Source organism: Pipistrellus kuhlii, unplaced genomic scaffold, assembly GCF_014108245.1.
Source record: "Pipistrellus kuhlii isolate mPipKuh1 unplaced genomic scaffold, mPipKuh1.p scaffold_m20_p_15, whole genome shotgun sequence".
NCBI lineage: Eukaryota > Metazoa > Chordata > Mammalia > Chiroptera > Vespertilionidae > Pipistrellus > Pipistrellus kuhlii.
In genome coordinates, this window is record NW_023425460.1 from 29,759,166 (window position 1) to 29,773,345 (window position 14,180).

At 49.4% G+C, this 14,180-nt stretch overlaps 2 protein-coding genes across 9 annotated transcripts in view; one reads left to right on the plus strand and one right to left on the minus strand.

The window, feature by feature from the left end:
• The window catches only part of PI4K2A (phosphatidylinositol 4-kinase type 2 alpha), a 30,165-nt gene extending 25,913 nt beyond the window's left edge, over nt 1-4,252 (plus strand). For all 3 annotated transcript variants that reach the window (XM_036438745.2, XM_045581965.1, XM_036438744.2), the window contains 2 exons: nt 249-308; nt 1,923-4,252. In XM_036438745.2, coding sequence (XP_036294638.1) covers nt 249-308; nt 1,923-2,084 — 222 coding nt within the window. In that variant the 3' untranslated portion in view covers nt 2,085-4,252. The remainder of the gene's footprint in view (nt 1-248; nt 309-1,922) is intronic.
• A 924-nt stretch (nt 4,253-5,176) lies between these two features.
• AVPI1 (arginine vasopressin induced 1) lies at nt 5,177-13,225 on the minus strand. 6 transcript variants are annotated; one of them, XM_036438775.2, is made up of 4 exons: nt 13,070-13,225; nt 9,393-9,398; nt 6,764-7,060; nt 5,177-5,763 (listed from the first exon to the last, which is right to left on the minus strand). In XM_036438775.2, the coding sequence occupies exons 3-4, from the start codon at nt 7,048-7,050 to the stop codon at nt 5,604-5,606; spliced, it is 447 nt and encodes a 148-aa protein (XP_036294668.1). In that variant the 5' UTR covers nt 7,051-7,060; nt 9,393-9,398; nt 13,070-13,225; the 3' UTR covers nt 5,177-5,603. The 6 variants fall into 6 exon arrangements, with proteins under 6 accessions (XP_036294668.1, XP_036294670.1, XP_045437922.1 ...); XM_036438777.2 differs by lacking the exons at nt 9,393-9,398; nt 13,070-13,225 and adding exons at nt 11,909-11,913; nt 12,711-13,029; XM_045581966.1 differs by lacking the exon at nt 9,393-9,398 and having other exon boundaries at nt 13,064-13,204.
• Between the last annotated feature and the right edge of the window lie 955 nt (nt 13,226-14,180).

Genomic DNA, 14,180 nt, shown 5'->3' on the forward strand with positions numbered 1-14,180 from the left:
GTGTGTCCTGTGGCTTCAGTGTATCTGCAGAGCTCTCATTTTCAAATGGAGCACTGGAGTTCTTTAGAGTTAATGAGATGCTGGACAAGATAATTTACTTGTTTAGTTACTCCCAACTGTGAAGCAGGGAGTTAACTTCACTAAACCTCACAAGCCTTACTGTAGGTTTTCTTTACTAGCAAGTTTCTAACTGGGTAGGAAAATGGATTCTTCTGAGTAATTCATTCAGGTTCCATCTTCTTTTGCAGAAAGATCCTGGTTTCGACAGGGGCCAGTTCCATAAGCAGATTGCTGTCATGCGGGGACAGGTAAGCCTGGGTCATCTGGTGTCAACCCTGTGATCTCTCTGGGAGGGTTATATGCTCATGTTGAATAAATATATAGAGATTGTATTTTATACTTTTTTTCAGTGTGTCATACATATTTGTGACTCTGCATGCACACATGAGAGAAAGGTAGCCCTCCCAGTCTCCCACCTCTTCCAGGGTACCTGGTGGTTAGTGATGAGCTTATTTTGTGCTTACTTCTGTACTACTTGCTGGATAGTTCACTGATAAATTTACCCACTGATCCTTGTCCACCAGTTGCTCAAGGCAGACCATATACCATGCTGATAAAGAGTTAAGTCTAGCCGAAACCGGTTTGGCTCAGTGGATAGAGCGTCAGCCTGTGGACTGAAAGGTCCCGGGTTCGATTCCGATCAAGGGCATGTACTTGGGTTGCGGGCACATCCCCAGTGGGAGGTGTGCAAGAGGCAGCTGATCGATGATTCTCTCTCATCGATGTTTCTAACTCCCTATCCCTCTCCTTTCCTCTCTGTAAAAAAATCAATAAAATATATTAAAAACAAAACAAAAACAGAGGTAAGTCTAGAGTTAGTCTGTTTTACCGCTTACATGCTCCATGGCTTTTGACAAGAGCCTCTACTTCCTTATTTATAAAATGAACAGGATAATACTTTGCAGAGTTGGCTAGAGGATTACACGAGATAATGCGTACTAAATATTTAGTAAAAACAATGCCTGACACATGGTAAGCACTCGAATATAGGCTTTGGTTATAATTTCTGTTATATCATTTCTTCTCTTCCCACTTCACCTTCAAAGAGAGCTAAGGAATCCCCCAGGGCATTATTTTTTTTAGTAGATTTTTATTGATTTCAGAGAGGAAGGGAGAGGAGAGATATAAACATCAGTGATGAGAAAGAATCATAGATTGGCTGCCTCCTACACACCCCACACTGGGCACTGAGCCTGCAACCCAGGCATATGCCCTAACCAAGAATCGAACTGTGACCTGGTTCATAGGTTGACACTCAACCACTGAGCCATGCTGGCCGGGAAATTGTTTGTTTATTATTCCTTAAATTATTAACTGATCCCATAGTCTTGAACATTTATATAATTTTCACTTATACACAATACTGCACTCTATTGGTTTAAACTGTTTCGTGCATGTCCACAGTTGTTTTCTGAGTTCTAAAAATGGAAGTGCTGAGTCAGAGGTCTGTTTACATTTAAACTTCTGTTGTCCACTGGTCTTTTTGAAAGACTGTCCCATCTTCCAGCCCTACAGCTTCTCTGAACCCTCCCCAACTCTGAGTCACCTCCTTCTTCTGTATCTTTTTTAACTGGAAGGGCAAAATATAGGCGATATTTTTTGTAATTTTCATTTTTAAAATGACTAGAGAACTTTCCATTTTCTATATATTGCCTACTTATAGTCCTACTCTTTTTTGGGGGGAGGCTCATCTGAGATAGTCCTAATCTTATAAGTAGATTATTTGTACAGTTTTCCATTAGCATGTTGTTTATTTTTTTTTTAATTGATTTATAAGAGTATTCTGTCTGTCAGTCTCCCTTTAAATGCAGGACATGGATGCCTATGCCTTTTCTTAATTTATCTCATTTTTCCCACTGCAGATCCTAAATCTGACTCAGGCCTTGAAAGACAACAAGAGTCCCTTGCACCTGGTCCAGATGCCACCTGTGATTGTTGAGACAGCTCGTTCCCACCAGCGGTCTTCTTGCGAGTCCTATACACAGAGCTTTCAGAGTCGGAAGCCCTTCTTTTCGTGGTGGTAGCCCAAGGGGCTAGGAGGAAACTTGGGGAGCGGGTTGCAGGAAAAGCCGGTAGAAAGCAGTGCCTGAGAGCGCCCTTCCTCTCTGCTCACCATCCCCCTCAGTGCTTTCCCAAGCATAGGGAGAAGCACAAACAGAGCGACAGCGAGTGCTGGTGGGCTCCCCTGAGTGCTGAGGAAGGCTGGAGCTCCATGGAAGGAGTCCAGATGCCCAGGAAGGAGCATCTGCCTTCCAGCCTCTCCTGAGGGCAGGCTGGGAAATTCCCTTTCCTGGTGACACCTGGGCTCTGTTCAATTCCTCATTATATTCTGCATCAGAAACAAACAAATAACAAAAAATTAAATTATTAGCAAAATGCAGGCAGAATCCCAGATTCTTTCAGAAACCTCAAATCCAGACCTAGATTTGCATGGACCCAGACATTCAGGTGCCTCACTCTCATGGACCAAGGCAGCTGGGTTACCCGCAGTCCTGGGACAGACAGAAGCCCACCTTTCTTTTGAGATTTTGCCAAGTCTTCTCTTTCTCCTCCCACCAGTGCAGTAGGCTGACTAAAAGCCTCCAAATGGAATTTTCATGGCGGGGGTACTTTTGCTCTAGACCTCCTAGCAGCTCTGTATATGATCCTATAGATCAACTCTGCTCTCTGCTCTGCTAGGGATCCAACCTCTCAAGTGCAGGCCTGTCACTCAGATAAAGGCAGGAGGGAGGACGTGGACACCCCAGCATGTACAAGTGATCCAGGTAGCCTGAGTGGGAGCTGTAATTGGTCTCTGGGCAAACTTATCCCATCTTGCTTCCTGAGTCCTTGGCCTTAGCCATGGGTGATAAACTCCCAGTCCTCTCCTTTGTTCACATCATTTTAGATGTTTCTTTTCTCAACTCTGAGGGTTCAGTTTGGATTCTGGAGTGGGTCTCAGCTCATAAGAGAACAGGATAGTAGGTCTCTGGACTTCTCTTTATGCTACCACTGCTGCTTGTGTTCTGCCTCCTAATTGGTAGCTGCGCTTTGCTCCCTGACTTCTTGTTCCAGGCCCGTTTTTCCATGGCTTCTTGAGAAAAGCGGGGCACAAAGGAGAGGCCTTCAAACTGTTCCCCGGTGCCTGTCCAGCTCAGTGCGCTTCCTGCTTCCATGTCTCCCCTCAGCTATCCCCTTGCCAGGTGTCCAAGCCCTTTCTACACCAAAGCAAACTGGGCCCCCTCACCCCCCAAGGGAGAAAAGAGGGTGCCATCTGTAGCTCAGGAGCAGCCCTGTGCTACTGGACTCCCAAGTTTCTGGAACCCTGCGATTGGTCAATCAGCTGTGAAAAAAACTATCTTGAAAAAAACTATCTTGAAGGTTTGAAAAACAACCAAAGAAAGGGAGCAAGGACTATGTCTTGTGCCCTTTGCTTGCCCAGCTCCTGCCATCCAGGAGACAGAGATGTACAGCTCTCTCATAAGCTGGGCCAGGCTGCCCTTCCATCCCAGCCCCTGGAGCCAGCTTATCTTGGGCTTCCATCCAGCTGACGGGAAGAGTCTCTGGGAGCTGGATGTGCATGCCCTGTGGACAAAGGCACAGCTCCCCTGACAATCCCCGTCAGCCAACTTGGACACTAGCCTTGGGGACCATGTTTTTGAGAATGCCTGCCCTCAGACTGCAGGAGCAATAGGGCTCCCAGAAGCCGGAAGGGGGCCCAGGTGTATTTAGCTCTCCACAGACATCTTTGTATAAAAATGTGGTAAAGGTGGGCATCAAGAGAGCCTGAGAAGTCTAATGAGGAATTTACTTGCACCCCCAACCAAGCAGATCGGCACATTGCCCTCATCCAGACCAGCTCTGTGGGAAGGAAACTGGGTCCAGTGTAAGAGGGGGCTGGTCCCAGTCCTGGCAGTTGAGTGGGAGGGGCATCCTTTCCTGGTCTCTCTGGTCTCTCTGAAACCTGTACTCAGGTTGCCTTGAATGTGGACTTTGGGAGAGCCCGGGGCCCAGAGTCCCAGGACAGACTTCTGGATGGCACTCATGGAACGGCCCAGCCCTCTGGCAGCCATAGGCCCTGTCCCCCAGTGTCAGGGAGTAGAGGCTGGGCTGTGAGTCCTACTGCCTCTTACTGTTCTTCTAATGCACTGTAGAAATTGTATGTAATGTATTTAAATCAATGCAAATGTATGAATAACAAGTCCAATTCTGACCTTTTTTGTCTAGTTTTCTTTGGTGGAAGGAAGACAATGTAGATTGCAATTTTAAGGACAGAGAACCCCGAGTTTCTGTGGGTTGCTAAGTCATGACTCCTGAGTCTATTTCCCTCCAGTGGGGGAAATCCAGACCCTCATTTCCAGTCTCAGTGTTCTGAAAACCAAAATTTTATCATAACTTAAACTTGACACCAAAACTGACCTGAACCTACATGGAAGCTATTTGTAACCATGATGAATCCCTAAGTGTGAGTATTTGTTGCAGAAATATGTTTTGTTATGAGATACTCCCCTATAAGGGATGACACAGTATTTGCAGTGACTACTTCTGCAAACTAAAAAAATTCCCAAGTCATTTAGTCACAAAGGTTTGGAAGGAATATGGACCAGTTTCTGCTCTTGGCTATGAGAGGAGCTCTGCTCTGCATATGCTTAGAGCACTTTGAGCACTAGCTTCGTTAAAGTGATAGATAATCTAGCAGAGAGGATGGGTGGGCGGGAGCTGAATGGGAATGGCGTGGCATGCTTCTTTTGAGGGTTTTCAGGCTATGGGAACCTTGGAAATGGAGGAGCTCAAGAATGCTTCAGCTGTTGACCCATCTCAGGATGGTTGGCCCATGGGGATGAAGAAGCCAGCTGAGGAACTGGCACCCATTACTGTGACTGCAGGCTCGCTGCCCGCCCTGTACAGCTGACTGTAATAGCCCAAAACCCTGTCCGCTCCTGTGGCTCAGGACTGCTGCAGAGATGCTTCCATCTCTGCATCTGACAGCCTCTGGAAAAGGAAGCTTCGGCACGGGCTCTACAGGATGGTGGTGAGAAAGCAAAGTCAGCCCTATTTTCTTCTTCCTGGGAACACCAGCCTTCCTCGCAACGAGCCCAGCCCTCACCCCCCAGCTCCGGAGTATCAAGACTCACAGTTCTTGGTGCAAATGTTTTTATTTTGCCACTTAAACCACAGTTTACTTGTGTGCCCTGGCAGGGACAGGGGTGTAGGACAGGCTGCTGGGCCATGGGTCATGATACAGGAGGGTTAGTAGCAGGAGTGGTGAGATGCTTGGTCTGCGTGCCTGTCACTTAACTCCCAGGGGAATGTCATGCAGCCCAAGTATAGTGCTAGGTGGGGAAGGGCCAAGGCAAGAACGGTCACTGTTGCTGCTCCTGATGAGGAATGGTCCCACACAATTAGCGCTCAGTGGATGTCTCCAGTCCTTCTGAACTGAGCAGGCCAGCAGCAGCATGTGGGGCTGTCTGCCTCAAGTCTTCCTCCTTCAGCTTCCCGGGCCTGTGGCCAAAGTCCCTATGATTCCTGGGGAAGATCGTGCCATTCCCAGCCCCTTCCCCGGATCAGTGTCTGATCTGATGGAGGTAGCTTGTGGGGCCCGACTTCCTCCAATTCCGGCGGATCCTGGCACTTGTCCTCCTAGTGTTCAGATACTGGTCACTGGAAGCCATCTCTGTGGCGCTGCTCTGTGGGTCAGCCAGTGGATCTCGGGGCTCTGGGATTCTGTAGGGAACAAGTGTGGGATAGGCCAACATCAACAGGAAGGGCAGAATGAGGACTAAAGAGATTTTGGTCATGTGAACTATTAAAACAATGGGACAAAATGAGACCAGGGCTCTGGTCTCGTCTCTGCCCCCTGAGAGCTACATGACGAGGCAAAACTTTCAGCTTTCTATAAAGAGAGTAGGACTAGATCAGGGTGTGCAGCATTCAACGTTTCTCACAACTTCCTATACTCCTGGCAGACATGGTTAATTAGTCACATGAGACCGGAGGAACCAAGTATCCTTACTAAGGTGTATTAAGTAGCGATTACTAATCAATTGGAGTTGATATGGACCTGATGACCTCAGAAGGCCTGTTCAGTTCTAATGTTCTGATTGCGGGCTCCACAGAAGGTGGTGGAGGAATGGAGCCCAGAGGGTGCCCACAGCAGTTGGTTAGGCCATGTGGTTCTGCTGGATCTTGTGGGGGTGGGCAGAGGGGGTGGGAAGGGGAGGATCCCTGTTCCTGGGCTGGCAGTGATCTAAACAAATAGTTGGATAACTAGGGAAAGTTTGGGATAAAGTTTCTAAACAACTGTTAACCTTTGTTGCCTCTAGAGTACTTTCCTATGCTATAGCCTCTGTAATTCCAGAGCCAAGATGTTCATCAGGCTGACTTCTGAGTGTTACCTGTTCTTTCATAGATAAATAGTATTTTCCCCCTTCCAAACACTAGTCCCTCCTAAATGGTTAAGAATCACTGTGAAATAAGGTGGCACTGAAAGGATCCTGGCACCCCTTCCGGTGGGAGTTAACACGGTCATGTATGACTCCAATACTAGTAGCAACTTTTTAAGTGCCAACCATGTGGTAGGCACTGTGTAGATCTTACCACAGCCCCAGTGGTAGGCACTTTGCAGTGAGGCTGGGTCAGCAGCCCCAGGCCCCACAGCCAGGAAATGGTGAATGGACATCATTAGTGCTCTCCCTCCCTCAGCCCTCCACTCCCGGGAACCTACCTGAGCCGGCTGCAGTGATGTAGCGAGTGGCCCAGGGACTTCTGCCTCGGCGGCCTCTTTCTGCGCAGCCTCCTCAAGGCCTCTGCCACGCGGTGGTCCCCGGCACACTCCCAGATGATCTGTGCCCGCTCCTCCGCCAGCTGGTCCCCGCTGCGCTGGAACAGACTCTGGATCTGCAGCAGCTCGGCGTCCTGGAAGATGTTGGCCGAGGCCTGCTTGCGGCCCCGGGCCTCGGTGGGGGCCTGCCAAGGGAGCGGCTCGCTCACCACAGAGGCTGGGGTGCCCATCCTGGGTGCTCTGAGGAAGGAAAGCATGGAGATCGGCAGCTCAGCAGGCCCTTCCCAAACCTGGGGCTCCTGACTCATGCAAGGACTTCTGGTGTTTCTGTTCTTCAGGAGCCAAGCTAAGGTAAGTCTTACACTGATTTCCCAGGGCAAATGATGTTAATGATGACAGCTAAACTTTATTATAAAAGTGCTATGTGTCTGATGTGGAAATTTAAGAGTCACAGACACCTCTGAGGTAAGAGTTGTTTATCCGCACCTTACAGATGGAGTGTGACTCAGATTAAATGACTTCCCCACCACAGTCACAACGCCCCATGTAGGTGCAGAGCCGGAGAACCAGGTCCGTCTGGCTCCAAAGCCCAGGCAGACCCCAGGATACCCAGGTCTTAAGAACACCAGCGGCGGCAGTGGAAGTGTGGTGTGTCAGTGTGTTACACACCACTGTAAGAGCCGTGTTCATCTGGCGTTGTTGAAATGTGAACACAGCAGCCCTATGCGGTAGGAACTTTCACCCTCCTCACTTCCCAGCCGAGGAAACTGAGAAAGAGAATGCGGATTTCTGATGGGGAGGCCCAGGCTCTACAGTACAAATAGAGGGTCTGTGGAGCCGGGTTGGAATCTCACTTCCGGCTGCGTCCACCACTTAGTACTGGCTCTGACCTCCACTGGCAGCTCCTTCCTGTGTAACTGTATCAGCTGTACTAACTAGTACCTACTTCTGAGGTTGCTGTAGGACTGAACGAAGCACACAAAGCATTAAGAGCAGTGCTCAATGTTCTATTCTGCTTTTCCATCCATAAAATTGACAAGAGTTACCCCACCTTTCTTCAAGACTCTCGGGATGAACCAAGTCCATACAGGATGAGGCAAAGGCAGGCTTATAGCTGTTTATATGGGAACTAATACAATAATTAATAAATAATATAAGGAAAAACTCTGTTTCTCATACAACTATAAACCTACTTTTGCCCAACCCTGTATAATTTAGCAAGCAGCATGAAATAGACCAATCAGATCTACTATCCAAAGGACCACTGAGAGGGGCAGGAGAAGAAGCTACAGGTTTAGAATACTGTCAGGGCAGAAGCTGAAACTTACAAGAAAACTGATAAAAGTTACACTCATGTCAATGTCCTTGTATCATATCCAGGAAATGAAAATTAAATCATATTCCTCAGTTCTAGATAGTTCACACTGAATAAATAATAAAGGCATAAGAAGCTCACCCACCTTATCCTTGTTTCTGGTACGACCTGAAAAAGCCATGGTATTGGAAAACAAGGAGACAAGGAAGACTAAGGACTTTGGCATTATGCAGAACGGGATTTGAATCCCAGCTCTGCCACTTGCCTAGCTGAGACCTTAGGCAAGTTAACCTCTCTGAGCCTGTTTGCTTAACTGTCAAATGGAGCCAAAACCACTTCTCGGGACTGGTGTAAAGGAGTCTCGTATGGTACCAGGTGCCCAACAAGAGCAAAATAAAGGCAAATGCCCCCTTTTTTGTTTCCTTGACTTTTGTGTTGGGTCAGAAGAGTGATGTGGTAAGAGTTCTTTCCTCCAAGCAGTCTAGCCTGAGCCAGGTGAGAGCCTGCCTTGTTCCCTCTGCCCCTCAGCCCTGGGCCTAATGGGGAAGGCCTGGTTACTAAGTCAGACCTCATTCCACAGCTAGCTACAGAGACAGCTGTCAACCAGTAACCAGCTTGAAAAGGAGAGAGGTAAAATGTATATGCTCACTGTAAAAAAATAAAATAAACAATAGAATCATAAATAAAAGCACTACTGGTTTCCTATCTTCAGCTCACAAATAATCCTACTTGCAAAAATAATCCTTACTCTCACCTGCCTTTTGTTCTCTAGAGAATTTGAGCCATCTCTTCATCCCATTCAGACTTCCCAGATAATGACTGTCCCTTCCTTACCCTGGCCTTCCCTCTTCCTCACCTCAATGGCCACCTCCTGATTCCAGTAATTTCTACACCCCATTGTCCTAGTTTCTATGCCTTCTATCATAAGAACTTATTCTTTAAAAAAAAAAAAAAATATATATATATTATTAATTTCAGAGAGGAGAGGGGGATAGAGAGATAGAAACATCATCAGCTGCCTCCTGCACACCCCACACTGGGGGTCAAGCCTGCACACCCCACACTGGGGGGTCAAGCCAGAGCATGTGCCCTGACAAGGAAGCAGACCACGATCCATAGGTCAACACTCAACCACTGCACCCACACCAGCTGTCCCCACTCTTTTTCAAAAGATCTAATAATGAAAATAAACCTACAAAAGACTTTCAAATAAATTCATAAAAATTATACTTGTTATCTGGAAAATAATCTTAAAACCTGCCTCTTCTTAGGCACTATTATGGGAATCCAGTAAATATATGTGATAATTATACTCCCAGCGATAGATGATATAAATATACTGTGATCAGGAAACAGTCACCAGGTAACACAAGCTGGTAAAGAGAAGTCAAGCTAACTATGGAACATTTATTCTGTATCAAACAATATGCATAATATGATTTCATCCTTAAAACAATTCGAGGGGCCAGGCATTGTTAGCCTCACCCGTTCACAGAGAAGCAAAGGAAGCTGAGAACAGATATAAAGCAGGGACTCGGCCAAGGTCAGAATCTAGTCTGACTGCAGCCCAAGCTTTTAAGCAACCGAGGTGTTTTCACAGCCAAGCTGCTCAAAGCACATTTCTTCCCATTCGTCTGTGAGAAGTGCTAAGTCACAAAGGGGAAACCCCACCAGTAGCAAGGAAAGAACACTGAATATCCCACGTTGGAGGCAAGGGTGGGGTGTGGAGTTTATTTTAATCTTTTTCAATAACATCAGGGCCGTTCCCTGGGTGACGGGCTGCCTCAGCTTTGAACTCGTGACATTCTGAAGAGGAAGATCCCAGCTTCCACAGAAGAAATCAGGAACTATAACCCAACCCGGGGCACAGAGCTCTGTCTTATGAGTTAGAGGACTGGTTTGAGCCCCAGTTCTGCCACTCAGTGGCTGCGAGGCCTCAGGATTCTGTGGGCCTGTCTCCCTCTTTCATCTGTGAGAAGAACAGGTTGATGCTGATGGTCTCTGAAGGCCTGTACCAGTGTTGAAAGTCAGTGATTCCATGACAAGGCTAGGTCTGAACAAAGAGCCTACGAGCAACGTGTGTGGACAGGTCTGGCTCATTAGGTATCAGAAGACTCCCCAGCCGAACCGGTTTGGCTCAGAGAGAGAGCCTCGACCTGCTGACTGAAAGGTCCCAGGTTCGATTCCGGTCAAGGGCATATACCTTGGTTGCAGGTGTGCAAGAGGCAGCTGATCGATGATCCTCTCTCGTTAATGTTTCTTTTTCCCTTCCTCTCTGTAATAACTCAATAAAATATATATTTAAAAAAAGAAAAAAAGAAAAAAAAAAGACTCCCCAACAGTAGCTCCCCTTCTCCATCTTCCTGGAAGTCAGACACTCTTTTGCTGCTGTGTCTGTGGGGTTAGGGTCTGATAGAAGACAGAGAATCACTGCTGTAAAGCAGTCTAATGACCTAGGCTGGGTATAGCCAAGCCTGGGGCAGACTCCTGGGGCATGTCCCCCACTCTCAAATGCAGTCAATCTCACCCTCTTAAGAGACTGGCAACAGGATCAAATAGCAGCAGCTGCCTCAGGGAGGAAATGGCTTGGAGCCTGATTTCCCAGATAGTCCCAGCCACCGCTGCCAGGGCCGCAAGGGCCTACAAGGCCCTGCCCCCAGCTGCCCAGCTACAGTGAGTTACAAATGCACCAATGAGAAGCCATCTGGGAGAGCCTGAGCCTCTAGCCTCACCGTACCTTCCCTGATCCTGTGAAGCAGGGGGAGGGGGAACCTCCAGATTCTGAGGACCCTCACCCTTGGCTCTGCCTCTCACCCTGAGATTCAGGCAGCAGAGTGAGGCTGAGAATAAAAAATTGGTGAGTATCAGGTGGGATTAGATTGTAAACTTGGGGAAAACTGAATCACAGCACTTTTGTTATCAGAAGAAACTTTTCCTGTCTCATTCAATGTGTCCAATAGTTACTTCCCCCTCATTTCCTGGACAAGACCTGCCTCCGGGAAAGTCAGTGTATACTTAACAATGGTACTTTTTAAACTGGAAAATGAAACCACAGAGCTATTATAAGATTACAAATGAATCTTTCAGAGCAGACATGAAGATAAGCATGGATCTGTGAGCAAATGAGTGAAGACTAATTGCAAAATACTTCAATTTGATACAAACTAGGTTAAAAATGAACCCCCAAGTAAATACCAAATGTTGAGCATGACAAAGTTCAATCCGTTTTAAACAGGCAATAAAGGAACTATAGAGCTCTAACAAAGAAATATATTTAAAAAGTGAATCACCATGTAATGATTTGCAATTTATAAATATTGCAGTCTTTGCCATGCATCAAACTCCGTTTAGACACCTATCTATGCTCATCCTGGTCTCGGGGCCGTGGAAAATAACCATGAGAGGCAGCACACAGTTGTGTGAACTAGGCAGCAACTGGCTTCCCACCTGGCTTCCCCCTCCAGATAGCCCTGTTGGTGGTGGTAATCTGCAAGCGGAGGCCAAGGGTCTCTTAGAGAAAGAACTGGAGGCTCTGGCCCAAGGCCCAAGTCAACACTGTGGCCCTGGCCTACTTCCTTGGACAGACATGCCACTGGACAGCAGCCAAAATCTGTGGCTCCTCAAGTGAGAGGCCCAGTCCAAACGGCTGTGTGGGCCCCCCACCCGGAAGGGCCCAGCCTCAGGGAGGCATGCCTGAGGGAAATGGACGTACGTTGGCCTCCAAATCTCTGTCCCAAAACGTTTGAGAAAGGAACTGGACCCTTCCCCCAGACCAAGTCTCCGATACGGCCTGGAAAAAGACTCCTATAAATCTAGGAATAACTTTTCAAGAGTTCAAGAACCTTGAATTCTGGCTGTGCCACTGATAACTGGGTGGCCTTGGCAAGCCTCAGTTTTCTCCCTGCTTCAGTTTGTTCATTGTCAAAACGGTGAGAATAAATAACCCTTACTGGGATAAGAGACATAAAGTATGCTGAAAGTATCCATCCCAGCACATTATGAATGAATGGTATGAAGGAAAGGGCTTTTTAACCACCCGTTTTTCGTCACCACCACTATCATGAGACTCCATCAAAAGGGGCCTTTCACTTTTGGGAGAAGGGGGTGAAGGGAGAATGGAGAATAGAGTCATCTGCGGACTTTTACATCATCGCTGCCGTTGAGGCGCCTCGCTCCAAGACAAGTCCAAACCAGCACTTTGAGAAGGGTAATCTCTCTAATCCTCACGACACCCTTTCTGAGGGGGCACTATGGTTACACCCGTTTTACAGATGAGAAAGCTAGGCTCAGGAAAGTTAAGTCACAGGTAGGATATGCTAAGGCCAGGATACGAACCCAAGAAATCTGACCCCAGCACTCGCTCCCCTCTAGTTATTTCTGTTCCCACCAGAGGGTGCCAAGGTCTTCAGAGCAAAGACCCAGGAGGCTCTGCACCTTCTCGGAGTCTGCTGTCTGCTTCTACCGGTTTTGGAAGGCGGAGGGATCGAAAGTCAGGTCTCCCCAGCCAGCCTCGGTGCCATCCGCACCCCATGGCCCCGTGGGGGAATGAGAGCGATTACTCACCCAGCTGAATGCAGGGCGGCGCCGACAGACCTCACATCGGGATGGGGCCAGCTGAGATGCGCCGACCCCAACCCTAACCCCTGCCGCCTTTCGAAGGGCGGGCGCAGCTCCGGGCTTCTGCCACGGAGGTGCTCGCTAGGACCAGGAGGCACCACCCATAGGGCAAGAGCGTGGGAGGGGGGATCCTGGCTGGTATCGCCCGGCGACCACCCCAGCACAGGTCGGTCCCCGCGACTTAGACGTGGCGCTTCGCACACGGGCCCTATGCGTGTATCAGGGGTTCAGGTCCGGCGGCACCCCAGTCCTGATGGCCCGCCCGCCCGCTCGCTCCTACCCACCGGGAGCCGAGTGGCAGACCTACGTACCTGAGCGCCGTGGCCGGCCGCCTCGGTCCCCGCCGCGGCCGCAGAGCGCTCCCGGAGCAGCCAATCCTCAGCCGCGCCTCGCTGGGCGCTCCGCAGCGAGCCTTCCAAAACCGAACGCGGCGACTCCGCGGGCCAATCAGCAGCCGCGGAGGGCCGAGGGGCGTGTCCTTGCCCCGCCCCTTCCCTCCGCCGGCCTCGAAACCGAAGTGCGAAGACTCCGCGGGCCAATCAGCAGCCGCGGAGGGCTGAGGGGCGTGTCTCGGACCCGCCCCCTCGCTCCCCTCCGCCGGCCTCGAAACCGAAGTGCGAAGACTCCCGGGTCCAATCAGAGACGGCGCCACAGCGAGGGGCGTGTCCGCCCGGGTCCCTTCCCTCGGCCCGGGCCGCTCCGGCGTCTCGCTGGGAGGCGCCCGCTCTCATTGACGTCAGTCCCCAGGGGAACGCGGTTTGGCTGGCTCGGGACCGGGGCGGGGCCGCATTCCTGTCTGGGGTTGCGGCGGCGGCGGCGGCGGCGGGCGCTGCAGTGTCCACGTGATGGGTGCCCCCTCCCCTGGGCCCGAGGCCGCGTGCACCGCGCCCGCCAGCTCCTCGCAGCGCGCGGCCCTCAGCAAACAGGCCTCTCAGGTCTTACATTCTGGTTCGAGCGTTGAGGGACACAAATGGACAGTAAGTGAGGTGATCGGACCGTGGGCTTCAAAGCCAAAATGTCTTGATACGAATCGTGGGTTGGCTGGCTGTGCAAACTTGGGCCAGTTACCTAAATGAGACAGTATTTCATTCCACCGGGGTCCACCTGATCCAGCCTGCCCGAGTTTCTTGCTAGGCAGTGAACTGGACACACACCCATAAGCCCCTCTCCTGGGGTAATATACAGTTTAGTAAGAAAGGCAGGTATTAAAAATCCTAAACCATTGAGTTATTACATTTGTGATAAATATGAAGGGAACAAGAGGGTAAAATGGAGGAACCAAGCTCTCTCTGGGAGGTCCTGCAAGGCAGAAGTAACATGTAAGCTGAGAGAGGAAGTTTGTCACACGAAGATGGACTGGGAAAAGTGTTTAAGGAAGAGGGAATAGCATGTGCGAAGGCCAGCAGGTGGTTTGGCGAAGGAAGACTT